At 43.5% G+C, this 17901-nt stretch overlaps 1 protein-coding gene across 2 annotated transcripts; it reads left to right on the top strand.

The window, feature by feature from the left end:
• The first annotated feature begins 42 nt into the window (after positions 1 to 42).
• Positions 43 to 14293, top strand: uap1 (UDP-N-acetylglucosamine pyrophosphorylase 1). Of its 2 annotated transcripts, XM_062556235.1 has the most exons (12): positions 43 to 171; positions 285 to 426; positions 1132 to 1434; positions 3011 to 3215; positions 4156 to 4331; positions 5540 to 5712; positions 8522 to 8715; positions 9645 to 9785; positions 10768 to 10956; positions 12609 to 12650; positions 13514 to 13580; positions 13682 to 14293. In XM_062556235.1, the coding sequence occupies exons 3-12, from the start codon at positions 1164 to 1166 to the stop codon at positions 13772 to 13774; spliced, it is 1551 nt and encodes a 516-aa protein (XP_062412219.1). In that variant the 5' UTR covers positions 43 to 171; positions 285 to 426; positions 1132 to 1163; the 3' UTR covers positions 13775 to 14293. The 2 variants fall into 2 exon arrangements, with proteins under 2 accessions (XP_062412219.1, XP_062412220.1); XM_062556236.1 differs by lacking the exon at positions 12609 to 12650 and having other exon boundaries at positions 64 to 426.
• The last annotated feature ends 3608 nt before the right edge of the window (positions 14294 to 17901 follow it).

A 17901-nucleotide genomic window follows, 5' to 3' on the forward strand; every position in this document is an offset into this window, starting at 1 on the left:
CTGGAGGTTTTTTTTCTTTCTTTCTTTTTTTTGCACACAGACAGACAGACCGTAGTGTCATGTCAAACGCTGTCATTTATGATAGCATTTTGGAAGGTTTTGCGTGCCTGTCAGCATCAAGGCAGGGATCATGTAGGCTATATGCTGCCATTTAGTTGATTGTAACAGTAGGTCGGTTAGCTGGCAATTCTGTGTTTGCATTATCTTCTCATTTTAACATTTATCGTACTCAGTCTGTATCTGCAATGTTTTGATTAGGGCTATCCTTATCTCTTGGGGTGTAGTTTTCTTGAAGGGTGTTCCCGGTTTAAATGACTGCCACGTCCAAGTGACGGAGCTAAGAGGTGGAGCTAGGGGCGGTGCACTTATCACTGCGAATGTGTCCGGCCAGAGTGGCAGAGCAACAGAAGCATCAAGACTTGTAAGGTAAGAATATGTCAGATTCATATTAACCTACAACTCCAGAGAAGGTACTTGTTGAAAAAGCATAGTTTGCTTGTTAACGGGCTAGCTAGATCACCGTCTGGTTTCTTGTTTATGTGAACCAGTATGCTTGTGTCTTTGCTAAGCTCATAACTTCACACTCGTTCACTAAACACTTGTAGTGTATTTGTGGTGGAAATGCTGCTGTTTAGTAGTGGACACTCAACGTGTGACGTGTTTCTTCGTTGGCTGCACTGACAGGCTGTCATTCATAAATGTACAGTGGTTTAGCTTGTAGCTAGACTAGCAAACCCTGTTGTACAGTATCAGTGCCAGCACCACACTCATTTCTAGTCATTCATAACTGAGATAAAGTCTGACGGTTATCAGCAGGGTTCACAATTAACAGCAACAAGAGTAACGTTTTTAAATCTGAAAACTACAAACTTGATTAGGCATACTAGATCTAACACATGTCAATGCTGAAATGCTAGTGAAGTTTTGAGTAATTGACTTTTGTAGGCTGGTCAGTTCAGTGATCAGACAGGTCCTAGGGGGAGAGCTGATGTTTTAGATATAATATGGACAAAGACAACCCTGAATTAGCTGTGTAATGACAGGGTAGAATATAATGGTTTAGCCTAAGCCAGCAGTAAACCAGGTGTTCACAAGGTAACCTACTTTCACCTGTTTCTTTTCTCCCTCCAGCATTTGAGAGCGTTTGTCTGACCATAATAAGAATGGACGGATTGAGAGAACGACTGGCTGAGGCTGGGCAGTCCCACCTCTTGCAGTTTTGGAATGAGCTCAGTCCTGAGGAACAGGCTGAGATGAGCCAGGATCTGGAGGGCATGAACTTCAAGGAGATCAATGGCTTCTTTAAGAGCGCCATGGAGACGTCCAGCCAAACTAAACAAGAGAAAGTTGACAGTCGAATGGAGCCGGTGCCTAGGGAAGTCCTTGGGAGTGTGACTCGTGATCGGGATTCTCTCAAAGATTGGGAGAAAGAGGGTAAGTGTCAGTCAGTCCCATTTTGTACATGAAACAGAACCGTAACCAAGAAGTCAGATCAATAAAATCAGATTTTATTGCTTCTTACTGGCAATGAGGGGAGCAAGTGTTCAGGAAGTAGTTATTGGTCCTCTTTTTCTACTCACTCATAAGGACATAAACTCTCTCCAAATGTTATACAGCTCACTTCCAAGATAGTGTTAATGCAATTTCCTCCATCCTCATAGTTTGCAAAAGACACTGCTAGTGTGACACAGATAGCACAGCTTAGTTGTCATTAGCTTCCATAAACACAGAATGAAAACCAGCATTGTTTCAGGATCAGATCCTGCCTTGAGCAAGTAATACAGTATGAGGGCTTTGCTATGTTGAAACCAGTAAGTGGGGGTCCTCTTGTTGGCTTGATGCCCTGGAGGTCCAGTCATGAGGCCGAAGCAGAGAAGGACTGTTGGGTGGGAGGCTGAGGGGATGGAGGGGGTGTAGAACCATCTGGTTTTATTTAGGCCCTTGACGCAAGACTGGTCTACTACACCCTCGGTTATGAGGTCATACAGCATTGTGTCATGCCTGATTCAGTTTTCATACGCAGACAGTGAAAGGCAACGCCTAGCTACAGTTTTGCTGTTGTAATGATCAGTAGTTGTTTTAATGATTGTGTGGAAGCTTTCTTTTTTTTAGAAAATAACTGTTTAATATGACATTATTTGAATTAGTACTGGACATTTTGGGCCGGTTTCCCAGACAGATTAAACACAGTTCTAGACTAAGAGGTCTTTTTTCAGTGTAGATTTTCATCAACGTCATTTTCTTTTAGTCTTGGATATCATGTTCATGAGACTGACCTTTTAAGTTGGCAGTTTACAGCGTTTTAACACCATCAGCAATGAATGGCTCATACAATGAAAATGTATTAATTACAGTGAAATGATTATCTGTGGCTGTGTGGCATGCATCACACATGACCCTTTGATGTCTCATTGAAGCTCACACCAGTTTAAGACATAAAGAAGACGTAAAGAAATTGAAAAGTATCCCACTCTTGGCCTCCAACGGGGCAGCTCTGCCAAAGTAGATATAATTGGGATAATGAACCCTTTGCTCTCATTTGCTGTTAAGTGGCTAAAGGCGTTGACCTGTGAAATTAGGGCCAGAGAACTGGAGGTGCAGGGCAGGCTGTACCTGTTTCAGTGGTCTTAGCTTTACAATTCCTACGTGCATCAGTATTTTGATAGTCAGCGGTGCATTTGAAGGAATCTGTGTGCAGGCCTGTGTATGGAACACATGGATTCCACTAAACCTTGCTTGACTAAAACCTGTTTGTGACTAGCATAGCACATCATTATTTGAACTTAATAATGGACTCATAGTCAACGACAAAACAGTTCTACGCAATTATTTACTTTCACTATTGGGAAAGGGATAAGGGGTTACCATAGAAAACAAAGCCTGAAAAAAGCAACACTTTAAAAGCAATAAATGATTGGGATTTTTTTGTAACTGTCTGATTTTATAACCTTTTATTTTCTTTCTGCTTGTTCCCTCTCTCTCTCTCTCTCTCTCTCTCTCTCTCTCTCAGGACTCCGCTGCATTGCCCAGAACAAAGTTGCTGTTCTTCTGCTGGCTGGCGGGCAGGGGACCCGGCTCGGCGTCTCCTACCCCAAAGGCATGTACGATGTCGGGCTGCCCTCACACAAAACCCTCTTTCAGATCCAGGCTGAGCGCATCCTGAAGCTCCAGCAGCTCGCCGAGCAGCAGAACAACGCTAAGTGCTGCATCCCCTGGTAAGCTGCCGCTACACTGACTGTCTGGCCCAGTGAGTGTGCCCTCTTACCCAATACATAAGGTGGTGTCCAAGCAAGGTTGTATCACTAGATGAATTAGCTTAGATAACTCTCGCCAGACACTGTTGCATTTAATAGCTGGGCTTGTATAAACTAACTGTGTAATTGCTGAATGGACATTTTTATTAGGGCTCATCTTGTTCTATTGGGTTATTATGTTGTCTCTGTTGCAGCCTAGTCCCATCCAGGAAGTTTTGGTTTTATTTTCCCAGAGCTCAAAGTATTCCTCCGTAACGTAACACAAAAGAATTGCATGTCATTAAATCAACTTGACGCAGGTTTTTATCAGGGCCACATGCCTCTGTTGTCTACACTCATTCTTTGCATGATGACAAATTAGGAATGTTTGTGTCATAGTTTATTGGAAATGAATTATTTGCATACCTGCATAATCAAGACGCATGTTCTCCTTGAGAGAGCTGCACAGGAAACACTGGCATAAATACTAAACCATGTTTTCTGTGCCAGGTTGGCGATTAACCTCATTTAGTATACTCATTTCATTGAATTTTCTCCTAGTCAATTGCTGGCCCTGTTGCTGGAGGGTGTTTAAGGTTTTCATTACCAAGTCATTAGCTGCTCTTTGCAGAGGCAGAAAATGAATGACAAACCCTTTTTACTTATGTGACCTTAGGCCAAACCATTCTTTGTATGTGGGGTGTTGGCTTGAAGCTTGAATAAAATGAACACAAAAGGTAGAATATGTGACCGAGTAACTAGTAAGCATGGCTTTGAAGGTCAGGAATATTTGACAGATTGTTGAACCATGTAGTATCTATTCAACGACAACATGTTGTAGACATTATAACTTGTAAGGCTAATATGGTCATACAATACTATCAATAACATACACATTATTAATCAATAAATTATCCTTTAGGTACATTATGACCAGTGGGAGAACGATGGAGTCAACCAAAGAGTACTTCTCAAAACACAACTACTTTGGCCTAAGCCAAGGTGATGTTGTATTCTTCCAGCAAGGCATGCTTCCCGCTATGGATTACAATGGGAAAATTATCCTGGAGAGTAAGGGAAAACTCTCAATGGCTCCAGGTAAGCATGGCATCCATTACTTAAGCAAAAAGCCTCAAAAGTTACATGTAAGTTAAACAGAGTTTTCCCATTTACCAACTAAACTTGATATTTTCGTAGAGAGCATTGCTCCATGCTGTTCTATGGTGCTTTCTGCCCCATTTAGTTGTGCATGCATGTTTTGCATGAACAGAAATGGAACGATGGATAGAAATGTAATGTAGAACAGCTAAGGGGTGTTTTTAGGCAAGGCACACCCATTAGCTGTTCTATAATCAGTGTAACCTACTGTATGGCATGTACGATACGTGTCCTGCTAAACAAAGCTAGGCTTATACAGTAGCTTTTCTAAAATGTTAGCACACATATCTGGCAAGATTGCAGAATATAAAGGCACAGCAACAAGAAATGTAATGATTTATGTATAGATAATCATTCTTCTGCCAATAAATATATCTTTGAATGGCAACTCTTGTATCAAGGTGGGCCAGCCGCAGCACAGTAATATAGAATGAAATGCGTCGTGTTGGATTATACAACTGCATTAAATGTGATTCAGCCAATAATAATTAAAGATCAGAACTATACATTTTTGTAATTTGCATTTATTCATTTAACAGACACTTTTGTCTAAACCGACTTATGTCAACTATATTATAAGGGCCATTCACCCCAGAGCAAATCGGCATTAAGTGCCTTAATTGCTCAAGGATTCAGTGGTGGAAGCTGAGAGTTGAACCCACTATTTTTAAGGCTTCTGCATGCTAGCCCAGCTTCTTAGCCACTACACTACCACTGTCCCACATTAAAGCCTTTAGAGTGTGTTTGAAACGCACCCAATTAGCATGTCTCCTTTCCAAGTCTTCGGAGTAGAAGGCGCTAAAATGGACTGACCCAATTTGCATCAAAGAATAAATTTTTGGCTTCTTAGGCCGTTTCAGTTCATTAAAAATCTGAAATGGCTGTTGTTGATTTTTTATACTTTGCCTTTGCAATGTGCTATCAGACTTGATAACACAACCAGATCAGTGAGCCCTGCATTTTTAGTAGCTTTATGGTAGGTCTGTAATTTTTTACTACCTTAATCTTCTTCACGTATGCACTCAATCAGACAAGGAGGAAGCCTGCTCCTTGGATGTGTCCTCGTATTCAGGTATCACTGTACAGTGTATCCCTTGTGTTTTAGGTGTACAGTTTCCCTTGGATAAAATATGTCTCTCTGTTTCTAGATGGCAACGGAGGGCTGTACAGGGCCCTGGGCACACAGAAGATTATAGAGGACATGGAGAGGAGAGGTATCAGCTGTATTCACGTATACTGCGTGGACAACATCCTGGTGAAGGTGGCTGACCCAGCCTTTGTTGGCTTTTGTGCATTAAAGGGAGCTGACTGCGGAGCAAAGGTTCGTGTGGGTGACCTTTTACTGCGGGCCTCTGGGTGTTACCATGGTTTTTGAGAGTTTAAGAGAAGGTATGGATAGGGTATAGTTTTCAAGTATTATGTCATACCTCATGTCAGTTTTTGACACCATCCATTCAGATGTGTAAAGTTAACTGTTAACCATCTAGAGTAAATTAAACTGTCTTCTTATTTAACCATAAAGCAGTAAAAAGCTTGGATTACTTTCTGATGTGGCTTCATGTGAAGGCAATTTCAGTCAAGAGGTCAAGAGTGCTTTACAGGGAGCTGATTAACAAACAGCAAACATCAACACCATTGTCAAATCTGCACTTACTATAGCTCACCACTTGGTGGTGATATTGCTTTTGAAAAGGAGACTAATGTGTAGTCCAGTCCAAAGTTAGGAAGAGAAGGTGAACATTATGTTCTTTACAGTATGTACTACCAACTTTTCTAATAATAACACTGCATCTTAGGTTTTTGGGCATGAAAGTGGACACATTTTGACAGTGTGTACAGTAGTTTTATCGCTCATTTAATTGAAACATTGCTGGGGTTTTCGAGGCAATGTAATTTATCAGCAAGCAGCTCAGTACAGTATGAAGGGTGGCGATAATAGACTTTACCGGGAGCAATGGTTCAAGGCTCAAAGGGTGACCATATACAGAAGGTTTTATTGGGAGTGGTTCAACATGAACCTTTAATGATATCAGACCTTGGTGTACACAAGTGCTTTTCTCAGATATTTAAATAATTCTGTACTAACAAAGTTGTAGTATGCTTGTTTTTTAGGGTTGTTTCACAGGTACAGTATTTTCCATGTCACCATGCACTTGTTTTATTGGCCTTGATATACCTTTGGCATCAAATCAGCAGGGTTTGTCCTTATAGTTTTGAAGAGGGAGAGAGAGAGTAACTTGGTACATTGAAGCATAGAAGTTCATGCCAAAGAAACTGATAAAACTGTCCTCCATTCGATCCGTTTCCTTTATATTTCTTGAAATGCACACGGTTTCATATCAGGTCCTTGCATACCGATATGTCCTACTGCATATGATAGATAGATAGATAGATAGATAGATACTTTATTGATCCCCAAGGGGAAATTCAAGCATATGGCCTTAGTAAGCCTCTAGCCGTGCAGCACAGTACACACAACTGTTATGTCCGCTCCGAGACCTTCTCCGGGGTCCGTGGAGACAGCAGAACTGTTTGCCCCCATCTCTGGGACGGGCGGGATTCAGTCCAGTGGCTACGATGAGGCTTGGAGTATAAGCTTCAATTAGATGTCATTAGTCTGCATTTTCTTCACATCTGTGGACATTCCTTCACGCGCCGTCCGTCCCAGTTGGTAATTACTCGCCTTTCCCCCGAACCCCGGTTCGCAGAGCAGGTTTGTGCAACTGCGCACTCATGAGCTCCCAAACGAGGCAAAGATGTTCGGCAGCACTACTTTGGCCTACGAAACACATATTTTAGTGTTCTGGTTCCACCTGATTGGTGCCAAGTATTTCTTGGTCATTTTTGCCCATCAACTTTATAGCAAACGTAAAATAAGACCAGGAAAATGTCTCCCCTGATTTAAAGCTGTCAAAGTCATTTATTTTCTTGGCAATACGCTTTGCCCTGTCAGATGTTAAGGAAATGCCACAGAATCGCCTGCCAAGAATATAGGTATGTTATATGTAGGTTATATATGTATATGTATGAGTGTTATGATTAGTTTATATATAGATATGTTATATAGAACTCCCTTTTTCTTAAAAGTAGAGGGGTGAGGGAAAGACCTGGCAAGGGGAATAAATTATTTGAAAAAGAGTTTGGGCACTCTCCCAAGAATCTTGTGATGTGGCCTTGAAAGCATTCGTCATTCCCGTATGGCGGCCGACCAATGACTAATCCAGAAATACCCAGGAAATAACGGCAGCCCATCACCCGCATCATCATGCAACAAGTCAGTCCTGCGTTCAAGACACGCAGGCTTTTGGTCTGCGCAATCAAGAGAAAATACCTTTCCCAAATCATGTCTGGACACTTCTCAGTCAGGCTCTTGCCATGGAGTCCGAGGCGAAATGGTAGAGAAACAATTCCTTCGTGACTCGGGGGAATCTGTGGTGGAGAGGGGCTAACGGGATGAAAGGCCAGGCCCACCCTCCCCATTGTAAATTGTAAAGTATACAGCTAATGTGGCTTCCAGCTCGAAGCCTCCTCCCCTACACCAACCCATCATCAACAATGGGTGCCTCTCAACATGCCTCATCGATCCTCGATGCTCGATCCTCGAGGGGCGTTCCCACTGATCTATAACTAACACTGGATAGACTATCCCATTGTTTCCCCCCCATCATTCTTTATGTAGATCAGTGAGGATCGAGACATCGAGGAGCGAGGGAGGACGTATAAACGCTGCATGAAATGCACCCAGTGAACTTTGTAATTTGTAACTCGCAGATGGATGCTGGGCCCTTTTTCCCCCCTCTCTGTCCGTGTAATGCCGGTTCCTGTTTTAAATTAACATGGGAGATGGAGCGTGGGGCAGTGTGTTTTCCTTCTACATGGCATGACCATTACTGATTGGTGCAAATAAGCTGTGTCCCACATCTTAACCAATTGTGGAATTTTGAGCACGAAAATGTTGCAGTGCGCATGAAATGGAATGACATCCAGGTTTTTTGCCAAAACCATTTCTGACACTGACATCAAGGCCCCGGCTGGAGTTGTGGCCTGTTTATAAATAACCCAATGCAGACGGACTTCCATTTATTTTTACGAGACCCCAATGGCCTCTCGTCTTGTGACATCACTCACAGGTCGTGGAGAAGACCAATCCGACGGAGGCTGTGGGCGTGGTCTGCAAAGTGGACGGCCGCTACCAGGTGGTGGAATACAGCGAGATCACCCTGGCAACGGCGCAGCGGCGGAGCACCGACGGGCGGCTGATGTTCAACGCCGGCAACGTGGCCAATCACTTCTTCAGCCTGGCGTTCCTGAGAGACATCGTCAAGTGAGTCACACCCCCCTTCCCCGCACTCCGACAGACAGAGAGTGACTCATGCGCGACATTGGTCAGGGCTGTCTCGCCCTCACTCACTCACTCACTCACTCACTCATAAACCGACGGGTCCGGTCAATGAGCAGTAATTCAAAGTGAATCCTGTCATAGTCCAACTTGTCAGACCACATTGTCTAATATTATGTATTATTATCTATTATTTATTATTTATTTATTATTTCGAAATGCATACTGGAAAATCGAAAACGTTGTGAGAGTCCAGAAATGTCTCTAAAGAGAGAGCCAAGAAGGCACAATGGCGATCTTGTAATGGAGAGAAACAGGCCCCTGTGCTGTATAATGCCATGTAAAAACTATCAGTCAGTCAGGACTGAAGCAGGGCTTTATTCTTATGACAGCTCCACGTGGGCTATTCTTAGTATGATTTTTATCGTCCTCCCACCCCCCAAAGATGGCCTTCTGGGTACAGTACATTGAATCCAGATTGGAGCAGGTATTTGGTAAATGGTTGCTAGGCACTGTACCTACAAACAGTGAAGATTTCCATATCTAAGGAGCTATGCTATGTTGGAAATTGTCGGAAAGGTAGAAATGACTGGTACCCAGAATATAAGGTGAAGTAAGAAAAAAGAGAACGTCTGTAATTTGTGTATGTCTGGACATTGGTATTTTAAATGCATGATGTCTTTGCCAGTCTCTCCTTTGCTTCTCTCTCTCTCCCTCTCCCTCTCTCTCTCTCTCTCTCTCTCTCTCTCTCCCCATCTTTCTCATTCTAAGTTTTATGAGAGCAACATGAAAAAAATACATGTTCCATTTTTATATCCTGTCTTTTCCTGTATCTGTCTGTCTGTCTGTCTGTCTGTCTGTCTGGTTCCCTCTTCTCCCTTTTGATTCTGTCCATCTTCACATCCCTTCCCCAGTATCCATGAGCCTCAGCTTCAGCACCACGTGGCCCAGAAGAAAATCCCCTATGTGGACACACAAGGGCAGCTAATCAAACCCGACAAACCCAACGGGATTAAAATGGAAAAATTTGTCTTTGACATCTTCCAGTTTGCCAAGTGAGTGAAGCAATTTTTTTCCAGTCCTGTTTTTATCATATGTGCTGCATACACACACACACACACACTCACAGAGACACACACACACACATCACAGAACACACAAAACTGTCCAAACAGCAGGTCCACAATGCTAGTCCCACCCCTCTACACACCCTTACACTGTCGTATACAAACATACAGTACTGAAGCGCATGTGCCCACTGTCCATGGAGACTGCTCGTGTCCATACACACACACACAGACAGACACACAGAGATGCACACACACATTTCCTTTCTGACAGAGCCGACCAGCCCTCCTCTCCTGTCTTATGGTCTTATGGCCGAGCCCAACAGAGTTCAGCGTAACAGCCATTGCGGCTCACTGCCCTTCAGTGCCCTGGCTCTAGTTAAGGGGCTCATAGACATTCCGTTACCACCGGGAGCCATTACGTCAGGCTGGAGTCATGCCGCTATTGGGAAGCCTTCATAGAACTCCAAGGCATCTTGCAGACAGATTCCTCCTCCGGTGGCTCCGCACTGACGTCAAGAATTTAATTATTTTTTGGAGCCATTTCATTCAAGTGCAATCAGATAAGGATCATTCAGTATTGAAACTCAACAGCCGTCCAAGTTCAAAGAGCAGACCCACATCAGCCACTCGGATGTTCTGTTAACTAGATCTGGACTGATAGAGCATGCTGGAGGTCCTGCACGCTCACAATGAAGCACAAAAAGCACTGACCACAGAACACATGGTGTCTCTAGACTTGTTTAGTAAACAAGCAAGCAGACAGATTTGTCTAAAACTTTTAGGGCCTTTCATTTAGGGCCGTAACTGTAGGCTTTGCACATTTGGTTCAGGAACATTTTGACCATTAAGTCTGGGCCTGCTGTGAGTTACTGCCGAGAGTGACCGGCCGCATGCTAGCAGTGGTAATTTGTAGGAAGTGGACTGTCGGAATACCTCCTCTCGCTGACCGTCTGGTATGCCTTCACAGGACGTTTGTGGTGTACGAGGTCCTGCGGGAGGACGAGTTCTCGCCCCTGAAGAACGCCGACAGCCAGGACGGGAAGGACAACCCCACCACAGCGCGCCACTCCCTGATGTCGCTCCATCACCGATGGGTGCTCAACGCCGGCGGGCATTTCATCGACGAGAATGGCACGCGAGTCCCCGCAATCCCCAGGTGCAGACATACACACACACACACACACACACACACACACACACACACACACACACACACACACACACACACACACACACACACACACACACACACACACACACACACACACACACACACACACACAAGACGCATGAGTGAATGTGAATGCATACTAAATTCCCATGAAGGGAAACACTCAGCACATATTTATTTTACAGTATGTCTTGCACGCTTATTAAGTCAGGGGCGGAGTGGGACACAAAACATCACAGGGAGATTTCAAGCACAAATGGGGAGTGGGAGTGAGTGGGTGTGACCCAATGTATGGGTACATATGGGCTTGTTAGAAGTATGAATGTACATTTAGGCAAGCTAACTGAACTAAAAACTGTCCTCAAAATGCACATAGGTAGCATATGAGTGTAATGAGTCTTTACAGTTCTCACCACTCCTACTTTGCTCTTGACCTAATGCTTTGCAAGATGAGTATACTAAGATATAGTAATAATCAACCTGTTGCAGGCAATGGAAGCATGTACCTGTTGCTAGCTTGATGTTTTTCTTTACTGTTAAACATGAACAATGGTAGCCTGGTGGCTAACCTAGCTAGCTGCCCATGTAAGTGAAATATCCCTAATCCGCAAATGCGATGCATCATATACTTTAATAGGTTTCAGGAGAAACAAATGATGGCTTGAAGACTCATCTCCTCCAGGGCCTTATCCCCTTTGTTGCCTTCATGATCCATTTGAATAGTGTCTTGTAGCTACATGTAGCTGCCTGCTACCAAATGCCAACAATGACAAGCCAGCATCAGAGTGTGTATTCTCCCAAGTAGGCTATGCACATTTTCCCTTTGCTTTTGAAGGCTTTAATGCATTTTTGGAGTGAAGCTTTTTATTCTTCTTTTATTCTTAAGATAAATCACTGTTTTATGGTGCTAAAGCCTACTCCTATTTTAGGGGGAAATTCAGGGGCTGCTAAAACCATACCGCAGCCGGCCATCTAAAATATTTAGTAAGGGTTTGTAGCCATCTCATATGAGCTTGCACGACAGTTCATCATAACTGTTACTGCGTGATTACCAGGGCTGTGGCGAAGGGCCATGGGGAGTGAGATTGCACAGCCCGGCCAGGCTGCTGGAGGGCGCAGCAAAGAACTTTTATCAGCTTTATCGAGAGCGATATCGTGCCTATTTTGCCCAGACGCAGCAAAGAACTTTATCAGCTTTATCGAGAGCGATATCGTGCCTATTTTTGAGCTCAACGTAATCAGCCTGACTTCAAAACGTCTATACTGAATTCTCCCAACTCTCCCGATTACAACTCTGCAATTGAATCAAAAATATTGGTCAGGATGATGTATTCAGACATACTCACATACTGTTTATGCGGATATTGCACCTTTTTATTCAGGCCAACCTCCCAAGTATACATTTTCTTAAACTCACCATGTATTAAATGAATCAACTGTGTTGTTGTGAATCAAGGTACTCTGGGCACACAGCCACCCAAAATGAAGAGCATCCCAATACTGTTTATGTTTTGTTTTTCTTTTGTTGTTACTTCCACAACCAGTGTCATGTAAAAACACCAAAGAGGTTTGTTAGGCCACATTCTGTACACCATCTTTTTTTTGTACTCATGTTATCTCCTGTGTAATATTTCTAGACACGGACCTGCAGGGAGTGTTTCACCCGGTGTCACCCAGAAGTAACTATTCCCAGTGTTTATTTTTTTTCATATAGTGCATGGTGGTGGGGCTTCCGCTTTTTTTCTCCCCCCCGCTCACAGTCAGACCCTGCAGCTAACCTAGCCGTCACAGAACACGGCCCAGAGGACATGGGAAGGTCCCTTGACCTGGCCAGGGTGGTGGTGCTGGTGCTGGGCAGTGTCCATGGCCCGAATGCCAGCTGGCTCTCGCTGGGATCGGTCCCCTGTCGCTAACTAACAGACAGACTGCTCTGCATGTGGGGTTATCAGGCATGCCAAGCAATCGGGGAGACGATGGCTCATTTTTGCGCAAATTCTTGGTTATGGTGCGCCTCCGAATCAAATGTCCGTTTTTCGCCATGTCTGTGTTCCTCTCTCCTCTTCTCTTTAAACCTGTGATTAACTTCCAAGGGAAGAATGTATTATTTTAAAACCTTGCAATAAAATAATCATTCTTTGAAAAATAGAGGATAGATTTAAATGTACTGTGTGATGTATGTCTATTTTAACAGTAAATTATGAAATGATTTCTGTAATAATGTTATTCAGCACAAGTGTAGCTAGCATTACTGCAGGGCTCGATTCAGACAAAGGCTTTAGATCTTAGATTATGAAATAAGTTGTAAAATAGTCCTGGGTTTGTATAGCTGGATAGATGTTCACAGAAGAAGATAGTTGATTTGTATTGTTACGTTAGTACTCTGGCCAATGTCACATAGACATGCTCTTCAGTATTTGTATGGCCAGAATCTTAGTTAAAGGACTGCTACAAACACCTGCTACATGTCAGTGATCTCTTCTCTAGCCGTGTTAGCATCTACAGGGTGGTTAACTCAGTTTGTCTGTGTAATCCATATCCACAGCTTGAAGGATGGCACAGACCTACCAATCAAATGTGAGATCTCACCACTTGTCTCCTATGGGGGAGAGGTATGAAACCAGCCTCTGCAGTTTCTTATGCGTTCAAAGTTTCAAATTGTTGCCAAGTTGAGCATGAGCATCAGAGACCTTTACTAATTCTGTCTTTACAGGGATTGGAGGGATTGGTGAAGGGCCGGGAGTTCCGCCCCACGCTGGTCATAGACAAACAAGGACTCCATGAACTGGTGAAGAACGGACTGTGAGCAACAAGATGGCGGCAGTCGAAGAACCAAATGGAAATTCCTTCATCTGTTTGCCTCTCGAACTGGGGAAACTGTGAAGTTATTGTGCAATAAAATGAAGGAAGGAAATGTCTTGCAGCCAACTGCACGAAAACCGTTTTAAAAGATTGAGCTATATTTATTTTGCGAAGACTTATTTTTTTATCTGCACCAGGTCTGGCCAATAATAATTGCATTTATCCCTTAAATTGTACATACAGTAGATTTTCAGCACAGAACAAGAAATGAGATCAAATGTTATTATGATTATTGTTGTTGTACGCAGGGTACGTAGGGAAGGTTTATGAAATCTCCCACGTGTGACATTTGTCAAACTGTTTGTCCTCTGCCAAAGCGGCTCAGTGTCTGTCTGCTCTACTGTACTCTGTAGTCTGTACTAGTCTGTGATGAAAACTTTTCTTTTTCGTCGAGAGTGTCTGTGAGTGTCTCCCATTCGAGGTCAGACTGACAGGACTTTGATTAAACGCACGGTTGAGTTCCCCCCGGCGTGTGTGTGTGTGTGTGTGTGTGTGTGTGTGTGTTTTGATGGGTGTGTTTTTTGCATTAGAGATCCAGGCTCGTTGAATCAGAATTTCCAGCGCATGGTTTATGAGGGAGGTTTCAGATGGGCCGGAGCCTGCTAGACCGCCGCAGCCATTCAGGAAATGTGCTCTGTGGCTCCTCGCGGCCAACTCCCCCATCTCTCTCTCTCTCTCTCTCTTTCTCTCTCTGTCTCTCTCTCTCTCTCTCTCTTTCTCTCTTTCTCTCTCTCTATCCCTCCCTCCCCTCTCTCTCTCTCTCTCTCTCTCTCCCTCCCTCCCCCCTCTCTCTCTCTCTCTTTCTCTCTCTCTCTCTTTCTCTCTCTCTCTATCCCTCCCTCCCCTTCTCTCTCTCTCTCAATCTCTCACTCTCTCTCTCTCTCCATCTCTGTTTGTCCTCTCCTGCTGCTCACGTTCCTTCCTCTCCTCTCCGGTGTCCTCGTCTCTGCCGTTGTCTCTCTTTCTCACTGTTGCCCATGATGCACCTCTGCAGTTCTGTCTGCCCCCCCCCTCTCATTTTCCCCTCTTTTCTCTTGAATTCTAGACCTTATGGGAAGATCCTTTTTTTTCTTTTTCTGTTTACATTGTCACTACAGTTGGCGTACCAAAATATTCAGATGGTATACTTGAAAGAGTTTGCCTGTCTTCACTCTAAATAAACCAATACAAAAGCAACTTCTTGTAATTTGTATGTGTCTCCGGTCACCCACTGTCCCACTGTGCAAAGACTGAAATATTGATGTCCTAAAACATGTCAATACCTGTGTAATCCAAGAATTGGATTAGTGAAATGCCTGAATAAATTAGCCCAGAGTAAGTGGTAAACATGCTAACAGTTACATTTGTTGTGCAGAGTGAATGAAGCTATGGGACTGGGCTATTAGGTTGTTTACCACTTGGGTTGATTTGCATAGGCTTGTTACTAATCCCCACTTGTGGGATACCCCCACTGCACATGATCTGAATGATTTCATCCAGGAAGAAAACTAGCTATTTTGAAGGACACCACTGTATCCACTTTCAACAGTCTGTGTTACCAATGTTGCTGGGTGAACCCAGGCTAACCTGATGGTGGTGATGTAGAGGAGTATCATCAGCCTTTTCAATCAGCAGGGCTGAAAATCAGCTCCTGCCATAATATCTATTGTACTACAAACACATGGGGTGATATGGTTATGTTTTCTTTCTTATTCTAACAATACTGTTTTAACATGTGTGTGTGCCATTCTATCTTTTGCCATTGAGAGTTGAACAAATTTTAACTGCAACTACAAACATGTGAACATAAAACTGTGCTTATATAAAATAAGTCCAGATATTGTGGGCAAAGTAGCAAACTGGTTGTGCAACATCTGCATGTGATTTCTGGGTATGTCTTTGTGTGGCTATATTATGGTAACTTTCATGTGATCATGTATGAATTCAGATCAGCCCAAAGAGAGAGGGGGCGCATGATGATGCCAATTGGACAGGGATTGAAGGTGCCATGGGGTGAGTATGGGAGCAAAAACTGACTTATCTAGTTAAAAGGTACACTATAAAAGACCTTTCACCTGTTCAACCTGCATAGTGTACCTTTAAAAAGTGTCATAGCTTAGTCTTGGGTGCTGATGGTTTGGTTTGAATATTGTCTACATGATTACATGAAAGCAGTTTTTTTGCACTTTGACAACATATCTTTTGCATTATTTGCACATTTTTGCACATCTTTATCATATAAAATGTTGCTGCTTGTGACATTTCTTATATTTTTGTCTTGTGATCTTGTCTTGTGATATTAACATAATGTCACTGTATGTGGGAATTGGAATAACAATTAAAAGGAAACATTAGTTAGAGCTAGCGACATAGGATTGCACCAACTGTTGGCATTCCTGTACATTGTGTAGTTGTGTAGTTATGAGAAACACAGAATAATGGAGTTATAGTTGTTGTCAATAGTTGTTGTCAAAGTTTTTTTTTTTTTTTTTTTTTTTTCTCATCGATTCTGAATTTTCCGTCAACGATTCCCGGGCACATGAAACTTGGTGGGCATGTAGCCCCAGTAGACTTGTGCGGAAAACTTTTTGTTTCGTCCCCGGGGGTCACTCCCCCCCGCGCTGCCCCCGCCCGAAGCCCAAAAATTACAGTTTTTCCTACATAACTACCTGAACCGTGGTACCAAGGATGACAAAATGTTTATGGTATTTTGGTCTCAAGAGCTTGGATCAGCTTAGCTTATAACCAGTCATTTGTGATTTGCACCCCCATGGTAAAAATTGAAAATGCAATGTAATATTGCTTTAATTGCCCCTATCTTCAGATGAGATGTTATGAACTGCACCAAATTTCATGTGTATGATTAACCTGACACCCTCTGGGAGTATGCCAAGTTTTGTGGAATTTCATCCATGGGGGGCTATAAAATAAATGGATTTATGTGTACATTCAGGACTGTATACCCATCGGCCTGTAGATGGTGTTATTAACCCTCTGGAGTCTAAATCCCCCCTGGGGATTTGAAAATCTGTTCCAAACACACATCTCAATCTCTGCTAGTTTTTGTCCTAGAAACATGTAAGTGACACCATTAGAAACCTTTCCAAATGTATATGTTTTAAAAGAGAATGGTTGCTCTGGGTGCAACAAACATACAAACATGCAGGAACACACACACACACACACACACACACACACACACACACACACACACACACACATAAATACAGACACACATACCTACACACACACGCACATGCACAAACACGCCCACACGCAGGCACACATACACTCTTACACCCCCACACACACAAACACACACACACACACACAGATGCACAGTACACACACACACACACACACCTACACACACCTCACACACACACACACACACACACACACACACACACAGATGCACAGTGCACACACACACACACACACACACACACACACACCTCACACACACACAGAGAGATGCACAGTGCACACACACACGCACACACACACACACACATCTTTGTGTACGTTTTCTGAGATACAGCACTGTGTGAGACCACCGGAGCTGAGAAGTGAGTGTGTGTGTGTAATGTACTATAGCCTGTGTGTGTGTGTGTGTGTGCGTGTGTGTGTGTGTGGGGGGGGGGGGGGGGGGGTGTTGCGTTTCTGTGTGCCCATGTGTGTGTTTGCATATGTGTGTATATGTGTGTGTGTGTTCTCTTTCTCTCTCTCTCTCTCTCTCTCTGTGTCTGTGTGTGTTCTGTGTTATCTGTGTGTATTCTGTGTGTGTTCTCTCTTTCTCTCTCTCTCTCTGTGGGTGTATCTGTGTGTGTGTGTGTGTGTGTGTGTGTGTGTGCACGTGCGTGCGTGTGTAAGTGTGTGTGTGTGTGTGTGTGTGTGTGATCTGATATTGGAGTGACAGTGACGGCAGAGAACACAGTGAGCATATACACATAGAGACACATAAAACATACACACAAGCAGACACACACACACACACACTCATAGACAGGGAAGCACTCATACACAAAAGCAAACGCACACATGCACACACTCATTTACATACATAAAAGTTGCAGTAGGGGATGGAGTAGG

This window comes from Sardina pilchardus, chromosome 15, assembly GCF_963854185.1.
Source record: "Sardina pilchardus chromosome 15, fSarPil1.1, whole genome shotgun sequence".
NCBI classification, from domain to species: Eukaryota; Metazoa; Chordata; class Actinopteri; order Clupeiformes; family Clupeidae; genus Sardina; species Sardina pilchardus.

What these genes read in the sequence shown, in the direction of transcription:
- uap1 (XM_062556235.1), top strand. Translation starts at nt 1,164, where the DNA reads ATGGACGGATTGAGAGAACGACTGGCTGAGGCTGGGCAGTCCCACCTC. An exon ending in AAAACTCTCAATGGCTCCAG is followed by an intron (nt 4,332 to 5,539) that starts GTAAGCATGGCA and finishes CTCTGTTTCTAG; the next exon opens with ATGGCAACGGAGGGCTGTAC. An exon ending in TTCCTGAGAGACATCGTCAA is followed by an intron (nt 8,716 to 9,644) that starts GTGAGTCACACC and finishes TCCCTTCCCCAG; the next exon opens with TATCCATGAGCCTCAGCTTC.